The 19,014-nt window shown below is 45.6% G+C and overlaps 1 protein-coding gene across 9 annotated transcripts in view; it reads right to left on the bottom strand.

Moving 5' to 3' along the window:
* Positions 1-19,014, bottom strand: part of VGLL4 (vestigial like family member 4) — a 156,590-nt gene that overhangs the window by 71,082 nt on the left and 66,494 nt on the right. Inside the window, exon 1 of one of the 9 annotated variants that reach the window (XM_070360448.1) lies at positions 1,253-1,878. The exons of 6 other annotated variants lie outside the window; for them this stretch is intronic. In XM_070360448.1, coding sequence (XP_070216549.1) covers positions 1,253-1,334 — 82 coding nt within the window. In that variant the 5' untranslated portion in view covers positions 1,335-1,878. Of the gene's footprint in view, positions 1-1,169; positions 1,879-19,014 lie in introns of those variants that run through there. 2 more of the 9 variants (XM_005896126.2, XM_070360456.1) reach the window with 2 other exon arrangements.

Raw genomic sequence — 19,014 nt, forward strand, 5'->3', positions numbered from 1 at the left:
GATTTTTTTTTTCCTTGAAGGGGAAAGGGTAACTTTTCGAGTGCTTAGACAACAGGCCTAAAGTTTTGTGTTTTTTTTTTTAACATGGAAAACACAAGTGTATCCGGTAGCCCTCCCAAGTTTCTTCCATGTTTTCTTTTTCCTGAGAAATGCTCAGTTTCACTATAGGGCAAAAACATGGAAACTTCTCCCGCTGCATCAGATTTGCATGTGGTTACCAAAAAAAAAAAACAAAACCCAAACATCCAAACAAACACTTCCCCTGCCCGGCAGAATTCCCCCGGAGTGTCTCCAACTACTCAACACTCAGACCATTACCACGTTTTCAAATCGCACGTAGATAATGTTCCAGGAGATTAAGAAATCGCCTTTTCTCTTCTTACTACTAACAGAGACAGCTTGAAATACTACCCAGCAGTGGGGAAATACCTCACGGTTTAGTAGGAGGTAATAAACAATAAGAATTCAGAGGGTTTCTTTTTTTTTTTTTTTAATTTAGCTTACTGGTTGGTGGGTTGTGCAATCGCTTGCTTCCACAAGGGAATGGAGTGTGGAGGGAACATCCCTCAATGTCAGAACCCTCCCGGAGCTGTACAGGAAATGGGAATTCAGACAAAGAGCCAGTCTGTGCTCCATGACATGGGTGCCCTTCCGGGCCCCCGAAATGAATAGAAGGAAAAAAAAAAAAAACTTCATTGTTTGGGACAATCGCTCCCCAACACAAAAATTCACTGTAACTTTCTGTTCCCCTCTAGCTGCACATCCAAAGCGCTTATTGGCTGCAGGAATACAGCAAGAATACTGTACAATAGACGGTGTATGTTTAAGTATCAGAGCAAAAAAAAAAAGAGAGAGAGAGAAAGAAAATCCGACATGTTTTAACTTTTTGCTTGGGTCCTAGAAGTTCTTCCTCTAAAGAAAACACCAACAGACTCCAAAAAAAAAAAAAGAAAGAAAGAAAGACATCTTTCAAGAGTTTAAAGTGTAAGGAGTCACGAGGAAAAAGCCAAGGTTTTAACAATGTATATATTTCAACGCCTCCCGCCCCTCAGCCCTCTCCAATGTAACCCTGAAGCCTAAGAGACACAAACACCACTCTGTTCGGAGGAAAGCGCCGCTTGCCTTCCAGAGCACCCTGAAAAGTCCCAAGAAATAAGAACAAAACGCACAGAAGGCGATCGGAACCGGGAGAGGAGGAGTGGCCTTGCCCAAAAACCAACAGGGCGGCAGTTCTAGAAGGGACGGTCTCTACCTTCGTAGCACAGAATGCCGATATTGTTGTTCATGTTGTCCAAGTACTGGTAGTTCAACAGGTCCATCTTCATAAATAGCATTGATCGGGCTAGCACAGAAAACCAGCTCTTTGCTTGCGCCCCCCGGGGGAAAAAAAAAAAAAAATACAGTTTCCAAAGTCAACTACGGCTGAGGAGCTCCCGGCTCTCCTCTTTAAAAAACTTCACAGAAGACGGAGGCCCGGCCTCGGATCAAAACAAAATCAGTAAAACTCCTTAAAAAAAAAAAAGAGAGACAGGCACACCAAATCGAACTTGCAGAAAGAAAACCCTTCGAGGGCTCGTGTGCAGACGGTATGCGTCCTGGATCGTCAATCCAGCATTTATTAAAAAAAAATGGAAAAGAAAAATCGTTTTCAAAAGCCTAACGTACGGGGGTGTCTTGCAGCGGAGAACGGGGCGAGGAGGGGCAGCCCGCGGCCCATCTCCCAGGACAAAGCCGCGCTCGCGCCGCTCACAGCCCGCTGCGAGTCCGCCGCGCCGACACGCCGGCTATGCCTGGAATGACTCGAATGCGCACGGCCGGCCTCCTCCCGGCGCGCGGAGCATGCTCACTGGCATCCCCGGGGCGCCGCGAGGGGCAGGATGCTCTCTGCACAGGCTCCGGCTCTAAATGGAGCGAGTGTTTGCAAGGAGAACGAGAGGAGGTGGGGGCCCGGGGCGGGCAGGGGGTAGGGGGTCCCCGCACTTGGAGGGGCCCAGGGCCGAACGTCTCTGGACAGGAAGCCGCCCTGCGACTTTGCAACACCAGGGGAGGGAAGAGAAAACCCAGGAAGTCGCCTTTTTTTTCCCCCTCCAGGAGCCGGGTTAAAAAAAAAAAAGTCAGAAATCCATCATGGAAGCAAAACTTCCGTGGAATTTAACTCTGCTGCCGCTGCACTTTTGGGTTTCAGGAACCCAAACGGCTTTGCTGTGGTACACAGACCACGCTTTTTTTTTTTTTTTTTAATCTTTTTCTTTTTTCTTTCCTTCTCTTTTAAAAGTTGTTTTACAACTTTGCATTTACACTTTACATATAACTTCTCTCATAACCATCATAACAGCTCACATAAACAGGCCAGGGGTGGTATCACCTTTTTACAGCATCGGAAACTGGGGCTCAGAGGGATTAAATAATGGTCTATGGCTCCCAAAATAGTTGGTAGAACTACTTGTAGAGTGTTTTATTCCCTAATATTATAACCTTCTAAAACACAAGAAGCGGGGGGAGAAAGAGAGAGTTTAAGGAAGTTAAGACTTCAGATACAAAATAGAAAGCCTAAGGGACATAATGGGTAGGAGAGATGAAAATTATTTTTGTTTTGCACATAACAAAGCTGTTCCATCTGTGTATCGGAGGCTAACTGAGTATCATGCTGCCATGTCGTTCTGTCTTGGTAGGACCTGGACCTTAAATGTCACATTCAGACAAGTGATGCCCAAAAGCTGTTTACTGAATCAGTAAATAACTGATGTTCAGACTCTTCAGCACATGAAGATCATGCTAGCAAAATAAAGGGGAAAAAAAGTTTTCTCTCTGGAGATGGCAGCTAGCTTTTGGCACCATGAATAGGCTAGTAAGTCACCATGAGAAGTGTTTCTGTACTAATATTACCATATCTGTTTGGAGATTTAGAAAATACCAAGGGATGTGCTATATTGTAGACCAAGACCTAACACTAATACTCTAAAATAAGAATTGAATAAGTAATTTCAACAGCTTGTGTGTTAAAAGATTAGCAACAGCTGCACTCGGGGTAACAGGCATGTTTAGGACAAGTTATGTTAATTGACTCTTATTTGGAGATAAATAGGACACCCGGTAGATTCGCCATCGCTGTTGCAACAGTGTAACTGGAATAAGGGCAGGTGAAGTAGGCAACAGAGGAATCAACATTTCAGGAGCTTTACTTTCTAAGGCTATTTATCTACACTAGATTATATATGTAGAATCTGAAAAATAGGTCCATCGTCAATTGTAATTAAAATACTTGATGGTACTTCATGGAGAAGGTCAGAAGAAAACTCGTGTGGCCTCTCATATACACATCTGATTTATATTATTGTACTTAGTACCTTTAGGTACAGAGTTGGGTTCAACTGACAGTTTTTGTTTGGATTCAACCTTGCAGGTGATTCTGGAAAACAATTATGGTACTACCCTCTTTGACATCAGTTCTCAATCGTGCACCCCACACAAGAGAAAGCTGACGGGCACATGAGAATCAGGGCCCTGATCCTGAGGGTGCAGCCCAAAATAATCTGAGGAGCTGGGGCCCGGCACTGGGGTTGCTTTTAAAGAGTCCCAGGCAGTTCTGTCATGTAGTTGAAAACCAGCGCTTTTTTCTCAGATGGAAAAAAAAAAAATCACCTGCTTTCAGATACTTCGATTTAGATACTTCATTTTATATACTTATTTTGAGAAGAAAAGTTTTCGTTTTAAACAACGATGATTGGACCAGATTCAAACAATCCAGTGGTAAAGGTATGAGTAAAATATTTAGCAACTTCGCTTTAATGATTCAGCGTCACCGACAATGTGGTCTCAGTCTCCGAGAGGCAGCCACTCATGTGGACACAGGTCCACAAGCGCAGCGTGAGCTGTGTTTGGAAGAATGAGCCATGGGAAAAAAAAAATATATATCCCCAGTCCTCATCGTGTCTGTTCCGCTGACCAGTGTGGCCCTGCTCAGAGAAACACAGAAGAGGTGAGGGAACAGGCAGACACTTCTATAGCAATCCGGCAGAGTCACCTCACTTCCTGCAAATCTTCAGACAGTCTGAGAAGCCCCGTGCTGGAGGGCGGCGGTCATACCTGCAGGTTCTGCAGGGCAGTCAGTCCCCTGTGCCTGGCCCTCTCCCAGCCCAGCTCCCCGCGTCTTCTGCCTTCTGCTTCAAGCATAGAACTACCCACAGCGACACTCAAAAACCGTGTCATTTCATGTCTCCAGGCACATGCTGCCTTTTTGTGAAAGGCTCTTCCAGCCTGTCTGCCAGCAAACACCTGTTCTTCCCTCCAGACTTAGCACATGCCTCTTCTGTCCTGCAGGACCCCTGTCCTCCAAGTCCTCACTCCCCGCTCTGTGCAATCACTTGCCCACAGACACGCTTCCATCCAAATCAAGCCTAGGCTTTAGAAACCAGGGCCATGCCTTCTGCATCTAAGCACGGCCACTCGTGCAGGAGTCTGGCACATGGCAGCCCTCAATAAATACCACATCTCAAAGGCAGACCCTACTTCCTACTCCTTACTCCCAGCGCACACTGGATCATCTAACTCAACAATTCTCAGACTGGAGTCTGTCAGCATCTACTGGGGACCAGTCCTCGGATGTGAGGAACACTCACCTAGATTCTGATCAAGCTTCAGGTTATGGTCAACACATCCGTTAAGAAATCCGAGCACTGGAAAATGTCGATGCTTCTCAGGTTCATTGACTGACTCATACTGTCATAATTAAAGGATCAATGCGCTTTCCAGATGGCTCACTGGTAAAAATTCTGCTGCCCAAGCAGGAGACATGGGTTCGATCCCTGGGTCGGGAAGATCCCCTGGAGAAGGAAATGACAACCCGCTCCAATACTCTTGCCTGGAAAATCCCCTGGACAGAGGAGCCTGGCGGGCTACAGTCCATGGGGTCACAGAGTCAGATGTGACTTGGCAACTACACAACAGCAACAAACAATAGAAGTACCAACAGGACTGTTCTTAAGGAAACTGGAAGGATGGTTCTAAATTTTATCCACAGAAAATCAGGTAGAAGGTTTTTTTTTTAAGGATGAAGAAATATGATCTATCAGATGCTTAAAACATAAAGCTATTGTATAGCATAGGAAACTATAATCAGTATTTTGTAATAACTATATGGCAGAGAACCTGAAAAAGAGTATACGTGTGTGTATATGTAGGGCTTTCCTGGAGGCTCAGCAGTAAAGAATCCACCTGCGACGCAGGAGACGCAGGTTCAATCCCTGAGTCAGTGGACCACTGTCCGTGGGGTTCTAAATATATATGCATGTGTCTAACTGAATCACTTTGCTGTACGCCTGAAACTCACACAAAACTGTAAATCAACTACACTCCAACAAAAATAAACAAACATAAAGGAAAGAACACTTCCAGGGTGGAACTGTACACAGAATAAGAAACACGAAACATGCCGTCATAGTGTTTTTACTGTTAAAAAAAACTTTAAAAGCTGTCTGAAAATGCTCAGATGAGATCTAACTTGGAATGGGGAAACATTTTCTATGCCTGAAAAAATTAAATCAAAGAAAGATGTCACAGAGGAAACCGCTGAAGAATTTGAATATGTAAATTTTGTTTTTTTACCTCTGAAAACGCCAAAGCCAAACAGAGAGGCAGAACAGAAAACAGAAAAATACACCTGTAACATATACTATGGTGAATGACGAGACCTATTCTTGATATATAAAGCATGTTTGAAAATAGAAAACCAGAAAAAAATCTAATCTTAAAAATTATTTTTAAACAAGCAAAGAACACGAGAGACAAAGGGCAGTATAGCTTTAAAAAGCCTATTCGATCTCAATAAAATATAGGAAAAAACACCAGTTTTAAACAAGTAAGTGATTTTCCATCTGCCAGATTAAACCAGCAACAAAGACATTTCAATCGTATCTAACGCTGGTGAGGTGAGCTGCCCTCGGAATCTGTGTTGGTGCTAGTGAAAATGTAAGCAGGCAGTACCTTTCTACAGAGCAGTCCACAAGAATTACATAAAGCTGCTTATCATGCTTTCGTTGACAATAGTGAAAGCTTGAAAGCCAGAAGCCCAAAAATCGGGGAATGCATGAAACTTGTATCAATGACAGAAGAGCAGGGAACCACTGTAATTCCGTCTAAAATACGCAATGACAGGGAGATAACAGTAGACTCAAAACGTGTGATAACAGAGCTATACATACGAACTGAAAACAAGCAAATAAAAACAATATAAAAATAGCAGATACGCTAACACCAATGCTGCTTATGTATTCATAAGTATACACATGCATACAGAAAAAAATAATACACACAGATGTATTTAGAAGATTGGGAAGCGCACCAAGACATTAGCAGTGGCTATCTTGGAGGTGTGGGCATTTGTTAAAGTTTCCTGCATTTCTAAATTACCCACAAAGACTATATTTCTCATATAATCAAAGTGAGGGAGAAGGAAGGTCCTCACTTTTAAAAAAGCAGGCTCATGATGAGAAAATACGCCCTGGTGAAGCAAAAGCAACGGATCGATTATATCTAATTCTTAACACCATGGTATGTCCTTTGGATTTAGATTTAACAACTAATGACTAAAAAATTCCAAACATGTAGAACTTTGCAAGATTTAAAGATGTTTATGATGAGGTATCTGTCCTAAAGAACAGTCTACAAAAGGAACCCGTAAACAAAAAGACAACCCTCAAAATGGGACAAAATATTTGCAAACGAAGCAACTGACAAGGGATTAATTTCCAAAATAAACAGTTTATGCAACTCAATATTAAAAAAAAAAAAAAAATCAAAAGAAAAGGGCCGAGGATCTAAATACACATTTCTCCAAAGAAGACATGAGCACACGTGTGTGTGTATGGGTGAGTATCTGCACTTTCTCAGTCGTGTCTGACTCTTTACGACCCCATGGACTGTAGCCCACCAGGCTCCTCTGTCCATGGGATTCTCCAGGCAAGACTATTGGAGTGGGGTGCCATTTCCTCCTCCAGGGGAATCTTCCCAATCCAAGATTCGAACCTGGGTCTCCTGCATTGAAGGCAGATTCTTTACCCACCGAGCTACGAGGGAAGCCCACAGTACAGTTCAGTCGCTCAGTCGTGTCCGACTCTGCAACCCCATGGGCTGCAGCATACCAGGCCTCCCTGTCCATCAACAACTCCTGGAGTTTACCCAAACTCATGTCCATTGAGTCAGTGATGCCATCCAACCACCTCAACCTCTGTCATCCCCTTCTCCTCCTGCCTTCAATTTTTCCCAGCATCAGGGTCTTTTGCAATGAGTCGGTTCTTCCCATCAGGTGGCCAAAGCATTGGAGTTTGTCAATACTCCAACATCAGTCCTTCCAATGGACACTCAGGACTGATCTCCTTCAGGATGGACTGGTTCGATCTCCTTGCAGTCCGAGGGACTCTCAAGAGTCTTCTCCAACACCACAGTTCAAAAGTATCAATTCTTCGGCGCTCAGCCTTCTTCACAGTCCAACTCTCATATCCATACATGACCACTGGAAAAACCATAGCCTTGACTAGACAGACCTTTGTTGGCAAAGTAATGTCTCTGCTTTTTAATATGCTGTCTAGGTTGGTCATAACTTTCCTTCCAAGGAGTAGGCATCTTTTAATTAATTTTATGGCTGCAGTCACCATCTGCAGTGATTTTGGGGCCCTAAAAAATAAAGTCTACCACTGTTTCCCCATCTATTTGCCATGAAGTGATGGGACCAGATGCCATTATCTTAGTTTTCTGAATGTTGAGCTTTAAGCCAACTTTTTCACTCTCCTCTTTCACTTTTATCAAGAGGCTCTTTAGTTCTTCACTTCACAGTACAGTGGTATATGTCAGTTATATCTCAGTAAATCTGGGGGGCTGAGGAAGGCAGCCTACAAGGAGAAACTCCCTGTACTTTAAACTTTCAGGGAACGTGGACCTGTACGCATATGCTTTTGTCTTCTATTATCCACTAATTATTTCATGTATTAGTATTGGGAGAAAAGGAAAACCAACCTCCCCACAGCATAAAATAAGGGCTCCATAAATGTTCATTACGGCAGTGTCTCAGCCTCTTTATGGAATAATGATGGAAAAACGATGACAGAAGGAAGCCCAGGCTAATTACTAGGTTAAGTGGTTCTATTTGCTAGAAACTTGACTACCAGTATAGAATAGCAGCAGCAAAACTGTGAGCTGCCGCATAAAAGCCAAATGATCAAAACCACTCTCCAGACACTTATTAAAAAATAAAATGCTTTCATTAGCACACTTGCTGAGCAGGGAAGATTTCAATGTCAAGTCTGACAATAATTTCTTCAAAGACACCCCAGGAAACGTAAATAACCCGACAGGCTCCTTGGTTCCCGCCCCCACCTCAGTGGATTCCACTTCTCTCCTCTTTCCAGAATTCTAAGCAACATATTTAACTAATGCTTTCATTTTAAAGTTTCTTTTTCTCCTTCCCACACATTTATTTTTTTAATCACTTCAACCCAATAGGTGGATAATAATCAAAAAGACTCTACCAAATGAACAAAGCAAGTTGATCGTAATAACTTGGTCTACAGTATCAGTTAACCAAAAAGTTGGATGTGCAAAACCACCATGTTAACAGCATGTCCGTATCTGTGGATACATTCTTCGGTATAGTAAGAACAGCAACAACATGCTGGTGATGATGATGTTCATGAAACGCTTCACTGGTCAAAGTACTGTCATTTTTTATGTTACTATCAATTCATATGACAAGGTGGTGAGAAGGGAAAGCATAGAAGAGGGCTTAGGTAAAAACAAACAACACTGAGTGGTAAGAAAGGAGAGTTAAGGAACCAGACTTTCTTTTCTTTTAAAATACCGTTTAGAATACAAAGTTCTGTGGCCCCTCAAAGGCTCAGTTAAAAAAATCCCACCTCCCACAAGAACCCTGGTTAGCTAGGCTTCATCTCTTTATTCCACTGTTTCTTAGGTTTATACTTGCACTTAATTCTAAAATAAAGCAGATGATGAGATGATGTTTGCATCTCTCCTCTACCAGATTATAACGACTGCTTTGCCACTTCAACACTGGCTCTTCAACAGTATAATGTTGAATTAAAACAAAACGAAACACATAGACCAATACGAATATATGTTATTTTCAAACACCTCACACATCAAGGATTTGGACCTGAATCATTACTTTCTGTTAGATTTTCTCTTAAAGAAACAATTCCTAAATGTATCACAAAACATTGCTTATTTCTCTAACTTGGAGTTGCTCACACTGAAATGATGATGGAAAGTTGGCAATGTTTTGTCAAAATTTTTCACAATAGCAAATGCCATTAAGCTGTATGTCTTGACCTTTACTGTTTATTTCTAAGCTAAACACTCTCAACTTCTGTTAAGTATAACTAGATAATGTACTGTAATATAATACATATATTTTTTAAAAAACTTAAAATGGTTCTGTGAAACCAGGATTTAAACTTTCAATACAACAGCACCCTCTAGGGGTGAGTATTAATTAAGTTGCAAAGACAATTTTGGGAGAGCAAACCGCCTGATTTCTGAGTTTAAACACTATCAGCCTCTTAATCTAAAAAGTCACAGTACATATCTTTTAACAAACAGTTCCACTCTCACTGAACTTGGAAAAAATTAAAATAACATACTAACAAAAACCAATTCACTTGATATCAAATGAGTGACTTGGAAATCTGCTTGATGAACATTTTCCCAGGCAGCACTAGTGGTAAAGAACCCGCCTGCCAATGCAGGAGAGATGAGACGTGGGTTCACTTCCCTGCAGGACAGCATGGCAACCCACTCCAGTATCCTTGCCTGGAGAATCCCATGGAAAGAGAAGCCTGGCAGGCTACAGTCCATAGGGTCACAAATAGCTGGACACAGCTGAAGTGACATAGTTACAAGATAAAAATAGCATTTAAAAGTGCAGACTGGGACTGATGTTTTAAATAAATCAGACTCAACCAGTACTGAGGAAGAGAATATAATTAATTAGAATTCCCTGTTTGCCCAGTGGTTAGGTCTCTGTGCTCTCAACTGCCAAGGGGCCCAGTTTTGATTCATTCCTGGTCAGAGAACTAAGATTCCACAGGCCGTGTGGCACCGTCAAAGAAAATACATTAAAAAATTTAAAAATTAATTAGCATTCTCAAGAAAGGAGAAATCTCTTGCTAGTTTTAAACTAGTGCTTTATATGCTTGAAACAAATGTTTCCTTATGAGCAAAAATGATTATTTTAGTGGTTTTTCATTATTAAAATTTAGTTCAGTAAATCCCAAAGAACCATCATAAAATATTATTCCGATATTAACATTCTCACAAAGTATCCACAGACATATTCTTGCCAGGTTGGGTGGAACTAACTAGTAAAAACAGGAGAAGCCCAATGGAAGAAAAGTCCTAAACATTTAATATCTGAAGGTCAATGTTCGTGATAGTTCCACTTTCTGATTCAGTCTTCACCTAGCACTTTAATTTGCCTTCACAGTATTTCATTCACTGAGCACCTTTTTCTACCTCCAGAACTACCCTTTCAACCAATTAGGCAGGATCCAGTCCAGAAGAGACACCATACCTGTGTTGATGGAGAATTTTGGTGCCTCTGCCAGCAACTACCCCACGAGGTAACTTCTATCCTAATATTTAAGGGCATTTGATCAGTTTGACCACTTAATACAAATAGAATCATGTGGTATGTACTTCTGTGTGATTACGTTCTTGCAGTCAATTTTATATTTATGCATGTCATCCTTATTTTTACATGAAGGTGAAGAGCCACCCTTTTCATGGCTATGTAGTATTCCAGTGCCCTAACAGACCACACTTTGTTCTACATTTGAGGACCATTTAGGTCGTTTCTCCACGGAGGATGTTATAAATTGTGCCCCCTACAAATATTCTAGTCCCCGTGTTTGGTGAGCATTGACTGCATTTCTGTAGCACATGTATCTGGGAGTAGATCCATCAGTCTTACAGCAAGCATACGTTCAGTTTAAGTAGATACTGTCAAACAGCTTTCCAAGCATTTGTGCCAATTTAGACGCCTGCTTCCCTGGTCGCTCAGTGGTGAAGAACCCACCTGTCAATGCAGAAATCGCAGGAGACACTGATTCGATCCCGACATCGGGAAGATTCCCCTGGAGTAGGAAAGGGCAACCACTCCGGTATTCTTGCCTGGGAAATCCCATGGACAGAGGCGCCTGGTGGGCTATGGTTAAGAGGCTGCAAAGAGTCAGACACAACTGAGTGACCAAGCACAAGCGTGCATTCTGCTGCCAGCAGCGTATGGCATTTCAGGACACTCCGCACCCTTGCCGGCACTTTCCATCTTTTCATTCCCAGTATTCGGGTAGGTATGGAGCAGCCTCACTGCAGTTCTACTTCACCCTTCTCTAACCAAGAGCAAAAACTCTTAAATGCTTGTAAGGGACAGAGCGATAGGACCCGTCACACAGAACAGAGGCAGAGGGTCTAGTCCGGCAGCTCTCAAACAGAGCCATGTCGCATCCTCCAGCCCAGGGGAACTCTGGCGATGCCTGGCTGTCACAGCTGGACAGGACTCCCGGCATCTAGTGGACAGAGGCCAGGGATGCTGCCCAACATGCCACAACGCACAGGACAGCTTCCCAGAGCCGAGAGTCATCTAACCAAAACCGGAGTAATGTCGCTGCTGGGAAACCAGGGTCTAGCTCAGCGAACCCTCCCTGGAACCCTTCTCCTTAGTCAGGTGATCAATGGAATCGACGGCTGGTACAGCTCAAGAGATCCCCTGCCTCCTGTCTTCAGGTTCCCCAAGCCAAAGGGACAGAAAGGCACGGGCTCTTACTACGCGCTGGGCGTGGCTCACGGTGGAGGCCCAGGTTCTCATATCTCTTGTTTCTTGTTAAAACCTCTCAACTGTTTAAAGGAATTAAAGAGCCTCTTGATGAAGGTCAAAGAGGAGAGTGAAAAAACTGGCTTAAAACTCAACATTCAAAAAACGAAGATCATGGTGTCTGGTCCTATCACTTCATGGCAAAGAGATGGGGAAACAGTGACAAAGTTCATTTTCTTGGGCTAAAAATCGCTGTGGACAGTGACTGCAGCCAGGAAATTAAAAGACGCTTGCTCCTGGGAAGAAAAGTGATGACAAGCCTGCTGCTGCTGCTGCTGCTGCTGCTAAGTCTCTTCAGTCGTGTCCGACTCTGTGCAACTCCATAGACGGCACCCTACCACGCTCCCCCGTCCCTGGGATTCTCCAGGCAAGAACACTGGAGTGGGTTGCCATTTCCTTCTCCAATGCAGGAAAGTGAAAAGTGAAAGTGAAGTCGCTCAGTCGTGTCCGACTCTTAGCGACCCCATGGACTGCAGCCTACCAGGCTCCTCCAATCCATGGGATTTTCCAGGCAAGAGTAGATGACAAGCCTAGACAGCACAAAACTCAGAGCCATTACTTTGCCTACACAGGTCCGTCTAGTCAAAGCTAAGGTTTTTCCAGTAGTCATGTACGGATGTGAGAGTTGGACCCTAAAGAAGGCTGAGCGCCAAAGAATTGATGCCTTTGCACTGTGGTGCAGGAGAAGACTCTTGAGAGTCCCTTGGACTGCAAGGAGATCAAACCAGTCAATCATAAAGGAAATCAGTCCTGAATATTCATTAGAAGGACTGATGCTGAAGCTGAAGTTCCAACACTCTGGCCACCTGATGCAAAGAGCCAACTCATTGGAAAAGACCCTGATGCTGGGAAAGGTTGAAGGCAGGAGAAGAAGGGGACTACAGAGAATGAGATGGTTGGATGGCATCACCAACTCAATGCACATGAGTTTGAGTGAAGTTTGCTCAAAGTTTGAAATGGTGAAGGACATGGAAGCCTGGCACGCCGCAGTCCATGGGGTCGCAAAGAGTCAGCCAGGACTGAGTGACAGACAACAATAACTATCACCATTTTATAAATGAAGAAACAGATATCAGGCTGAGAAGTTTGTCCAAACTCACACAGAGTGTAGATCTGGGATTGGAAGCATTGGTTTTCCACTCTACCCAGGGTCTGACTTTTAACCAAAAGTAAGAAGAGTTTTTAAAGTCCACAATAACTGTTAATTTGCAAGGGATGAGTTTCATGGTAGATTTGCAAAAAGCAGCTGAATAAAAGGTAGGAAACGAGATCCTTTGCAATGTGGAGTTAACATGCATCTAAAAGAAAACTGTACCCTAACAACTGTAAACAAACTCACCTCTTCACCACACTGTCATCTCTTTAAAGTTAGACCCGTGTCTTATTTTTCTCTGGATATGCCTCAGTGCCTATGGGACGTCCCCAGTGGCTCAGTGGGTAAACAATCTGCCTGTAATACAGGACACACAGGGAACAGGGGTTCAATCCCTGCATCGGGAAGATCCCTGGAGGAGGAAATGGCACCCCACTCCAGTACTCTTGCCTGAAAAATCCCATGGACAGAGGAGCCTGGTGGACTACAGTCCATGGGGTCCCAAGGAGTCAGACACGACTGCACAACTAAGCATGCAGTGTCTACAAGAGTATATATTTAAATTTTCCTGGATGAATTACTGACCTAAAAAACACCAAAGAGGGATGAAAAGGTCTTCAAAAAGCAAGCGGATGGTTCAGATTTTTTTTCCCCCCCCACAAAGTCAACTCTATTTTGGAAATATGAAATAAAATGAAATGTTTTGGTTGAAGACATTCTATTAAATCAAGTAAAGGTCAATACCATCAAATTCTCTTCAAAACACAAGCAATTCAGTTTTTCCAAGGATGGATTTGCCAGCATGGCCCTGCCATCATCCTGTGGATGTTCCTTACTCATGCTCTGTCTGTGAGACCATCTCAGTCACAGACTCACCAGAAATCCAGCCACTGGAAGGAAGACAGGGTCTCAGCCCTGGCTGAGCATTAGCGTCACCAGGAAGCCCTGGAAGCTATGGATGCGGGGCCCCAAATCTGGCAGAGGAAATCTGGGGTGGGGCCCAGATAGACATATTTTGAATTGATACCCGGAAAAGAACTACACTCAGTACAGTCTGAAAATAGGTCCACACGTCATCCCGACACAGCTCCAGCCCCTGAGGTCCTGGAGCAATGCCCTAGGGGTTCTGAGCGGAGCTTCACATCCCCTGCCTTCCACACCTCCCAGAGCTCACGGGCACCCCAGTGAGCGACGTGTGGGCGTGATCAGGGGGCAACGTGAGTCAATCAACCCAAGAAACGGCTTAACTCCCTCCCCACGGGGAAGTGATTCCCTCACTCAGATTCAGACAGCTCCAGTCCTGCCTGACACGGAAGGGGCGAATGGACCCCTCACTCTCAGCCTCTCTCCTTAAACTACGGGTGCTCTGTGGTCAGAACAGGACTAAGATTCTGTCCACTAGCAACACTCAGCTACATAAACACCAGACACATGCACACCAGGATTCCTCTTTACCCCCATGTGGGTAGGGGCATGCGGTGTGAGGAGTCCTGGGCACGAGACAGGGCAGCCCGTGGAGGAACAGGGCAGGGTCGCCGGTCCCTGCGTCTGGTTCCGGCTGGTGATGGTGGGTTTTCAGGGGCATGAAGCCCCTCCCGCCGGAGGACGCAGAGCGTGTGGGCTCCTCTGACTGAGCCCCCCACCCCCAGTTTTCCAAACCACTGCTTCCCCAGCACCTGACACAGTGCCCGGCACCGGTAGGTGAATGATTTGTCGAAAGAACCAACGAGAAGGAAGAACTCTAGAACCTAAGGTGGGCACAGGAAAGCCAGGATGAGTGGGACACCCCAAATTCTGGGTGCAGTCTAGGGGCGTCTGGGGCAGAGAGCGTGGACAGCTGGGCGGCTCTGCAGAACCAGGCTTCTAAGCAGGGCTAGTGGGATAGGTGACATCCTGGCCTCCTAGGGAAGCGCTCACTGCCAACCACCCCGGGGACAGGAACCCCAGGCCTGGGGAGGGACTCGCACCCTAAGGAAGGTGGGGTGCTGAGACTAACCAAAGCAGGAAAGGGCTGTGGGCAGTTGACCAGGGCCACCTCCAGTCACAGCCGGCAGTGGTTCCCCTCCCCTAAAGGAGGAGACGGAAGGTGGAAGCTGAGGGGGTGGGGAGCCCCAACTTCCTGAGCTCTCGGAACCTCACGCTGGTCTCCCAGCACAAGAGAACAGCAAACCCAGAGTCAGAACCACCAGGGTCTTATTCTGCTCGGACCCACCATCATGAGGTGGTGATCAAGGAAGTCATCTCCCGGCCTTGGTCTCTTCGTCTGCAATAGGGGTGTACGGAAGCTCCCCTGCCCAGCACGGGTCCGGCGGTCACCGTGACCCACCACAAGGTGCCCACAAAGCGGGGGTGACGGCCACCACACTTTCTAAGGATGGAGCTTCCTCTGTTCCCACGAGAAGCGGGCCTGTTCAGGCTAGACAACGCCCCACCCAGCCCCAAAGAACCTCAAACAGAAACAACATCCATAAAAAAGAAGGGGGAGCAAAGGTTGCTTTATTGCCTGTTAGCCCATTCCTGCAGCTGGAGGAGGCCGTCCCACTGGCCTCTATGAAAGGAAAGGCCGGTGGTTCCCCTGGCAGCTCAGTAATTCAAGCCGGATGGGGACCTGAGCACACATCTTTTCTTTAACTTTTCAAAGACGATCATAACGTGCACTCAGTTAAATTTAGCACTTTCAGCCTACAAGCTGTCAAATACCGAAAATCACAGAGACTACTCCTGTGTCCACGCATTACTTAAATGAAGCAAAAGCAGGTCCTTCAGCCGGCATTACAAACAGGGTCCAGGACTTACTCTGCATTCGGCAGCAAGATGCGCCACGTCTGCCCACACCCCCAACCCCGGGCCTGGCCTCCCCTCCCCTCCCCCAGCCGCCTGCACCCCACTTCATAAACACACTCTTCTCTCTTCCACCTCTAACAGTATCTGAGTCAGCCCTGAAGTTCTCAGGTTCTAGACAGTTCCTCTCTCCCTCTTCTCCCCTCACCCTTACCCAGCCACTTTCACTTGCAATCTCAAAAAGAGTTGCATATTTTATATACTAAATGATGGTGATGATGATTTAGGGTTGTTTTTGCTGAGCTCATGAGTTTCCTTTGGTTTTTCTTACTGAAGGGATGTGGCGAGTGAATGAGAGCTGCACCTCCAGGGCAACAAAAAAAAAAAAAAGGAGAGAGAGAGACGGGAGGGGAGCACGCTGGAGACATTTTTCATCCCAACAATAGGTATGAAGGCTATCTCGCTTAGCTCATTTTCCTGACGTGTGAATGAACAACAGCAACAACAGTGAGAGGCCCCAAGTGCCCGTTCTACATTTCTCTGGGGAGAACACTGGGACTATCTAGAACAATCTGGCTCTTCCCTCCAAAAAGAATGAAAAAAACTAAAATTCCCAGTCGCATCTAGTCCCAGGGGAGGCTAGTTACCAGAGGGTTAAGCAGCATAACCCCTTTACTGAGAGTTTCAGGTATAATCCTACTACTTCTGAAAGCCTCTCAGCTTTCTGTGACACCCTGGCTACTCAAGGATGGGAGAGGCAGGCACAGCCCTGCACCCTCGGCCGCCAAGGAGAGAAATGCTGTGGCGCTCGTGGCAGCAACGCCGACTTGCACTGCATCGGTGTAGATGCTACCCCCTGCTCTCTCTTCCCCATCTCCCCAGCAGAACAAGTTTTAAAAAGATAGAGGGAGACACGAGAAAGCACCCCGCGGCACCTGCACAGGTGGTGGCGTCCATTCCACGGCACTGGGAGACCCTGACGCTGGGAGAGACAGGGCGGGAGGAGAAGGGGGCGAGAGAGATGCGATGGCTGGATGGCATCACCGACTCCATGGACAAGAGCTTGAGCAAACTCCGGGAGATGGTGAAGGACGGGGAGGCCTGGCATGCTGCAGTTCATGGGATCGCAAAGAGTCGGACACGACTGAGCGGCTGAACAACAACCCCACAGCAACACCTGAACGCCTTAATTTCTTTGCAGACCCGCTGAAGGAATCCTCAGGGCACAGGCTAAACCACTTTTTGTGTGACCTGCAACCACCAGGAAAGGTAACCCACACATCTTCCTCTGGAGAGATGACACACACAGCAGGAGCCTTCTTCCTCTTATTGAAGCGAACCTTCCAGTCACCCTCTGCCAGAGCACTGCAGTGCGTTTGCTGTTTTAATGTCATGATTAATGAAAGAATCAGCTGCCAGCTTTAACAGACTGAGGAGGCCACAGGAAAAAGAACACATGAATTCTTTCTGGACCTTTCCTCTTGTTCATCTGGCACGTGACCCACTCTTCTTCATGAAAGAGAGAAATCACACTGTCAACTCTCACTCGTAAATGCTCTGAACGCAAAGAACAGAGAGTCTGAACAAGCTGCCCAACAGGCACTTATAAAAGCTTTAAATGCCTACAGTATACACTTAGTACCTGAATGTAAAAATATTTTGAAGACCCAATAAGTGCTATTTGGCTACTGATAGAAGACACTACACAAAATGTACCATCCAGAATTCTATGATTATTACCTCTAGTAAGTAGACGATGAAAAGAGGGTTGCTGAGCCCCGGAGGCAGAGCTGTCTACCAGCGTTCTCCATATGCACCTGACTCCCACCACGAAGCCTTAGGTACAAATTCACCCTCCCCAGGGTCATGAAAGAAGTGAAAACCTACAAGTGAAACCCAAGCCAGATACAATCTTCATGTCTGCACACACTGTGTGCTTGTCTTCAGAACCCTAGATATACAGATACTCAGGAAGTAAGACACCCAAAAAACAGTATGGGCCCAACTTCACATTAACCCAGGCACCACTTCACTGGCCTCGCAGAGGATGGGTCCAAAGATGAAGCCCATATGGTCCCTGTCCTTGAAGAGCTCATTACTAGGGACAGACCACGAGAATTACAGACAAAAAGTAGAAGGCAGAGGAGGGGAAAAACCTATTTTCTGAAGAGACTCATGTGTAAGCTTCATAAAGAAAGTGGCATTTGTCTGGACCCTTAAAAGAACAAAATCCCAAAGCAGGGTTGAGGGACAAGGCTTTCCAAACACAGTACTTCACTGGACACACACAAAATACTTGATATAACTCGTCGATTATTCCAGAGGCTTATGAAGTTAACTTCGATTTTTGTGGACAAGGTGACTCAAGTAATAAAAAATACTTCACATGTGCAATCCTGGCAGCCAGGACTTCGTCAGATGCAGGTTCCAATCTTGGTTCTGCTAGGAACTGCCTTTGTGAACTGAGGCATATAACTTAACCCCTCAGGTCTAGTTCTCCGTCTCTGGAAAAGGGGGGTGATGACAGCACCCCCAAAAGGCGGCTCCTCCCTCAGATGCCAGCACTCTTAGCAGGACACTAAACACAGCCTGCTCTGGTCACGCGTGGCTTTACCTCCCCTGCAGACCAAGAGCTTCCTGGGGCCCCCAGCTTAGTCTCGAACACTCGGCACAGTGCTCCTACCAGCAGACATCCCATAAATGCCATATTCTCCTCCCCCTACTGAGTTTCTATCTACTATGAAAGGACGTTCCTTTGTGCTTCAAATTGTGATGGACACCGCTTTCAAAACGTGAGTTTTATCCGGCTCAGGTGAGCATGTCTCTATCCCATTAGGATTTTTGGTTTGATTAACGTCACAGGTTTAAAATATTTATGTGGTGGTGGTGGTTTACTTGATCGGTCATATCTGTTCCGATACTGAGGGAGAAGGGCTTCCCCGTCAGATCAGTGGTAAAGAATCCGCCTGCCAACACAGGAGGCATGGGTCCCATCCCTGGGTTTGGAAGATCCCCTGGAGGAAATGCTACCCACTCCGGTATTCTTGCCTGGGAGGTCCCATGGACAGAGGAGCCTGGCGGGCTACAGTCCAGGGGGTCGCAAAGAGTTGGGACACCACTGAGCACGCAAGTGAGAAGGACCTGAGCACACTGACTTCACAGCATCAATTCCTGCCAGACTGGAAGAGAAGGACCCTCTGGATGGAGGCTGGTAACAAAGTGTTCTAAAGCAGCCGCCTTCAGTCTTTCCCGGCATCAGGGT

This window comes from Bos mutus, chromosome 22 (genome assembly GCF_027580195.1).
Source record: "Bos mutus isolate GX-2022 chromosome 22, NWIPB_WYAK_1.1, whole genome shotgun sequence".
NCBI classification, from domain to species: Eukaryota; Metazoa; Chordata; class Mammalia; order Artiodactyla; family Bovidae; genus Bos; species Bos mutus.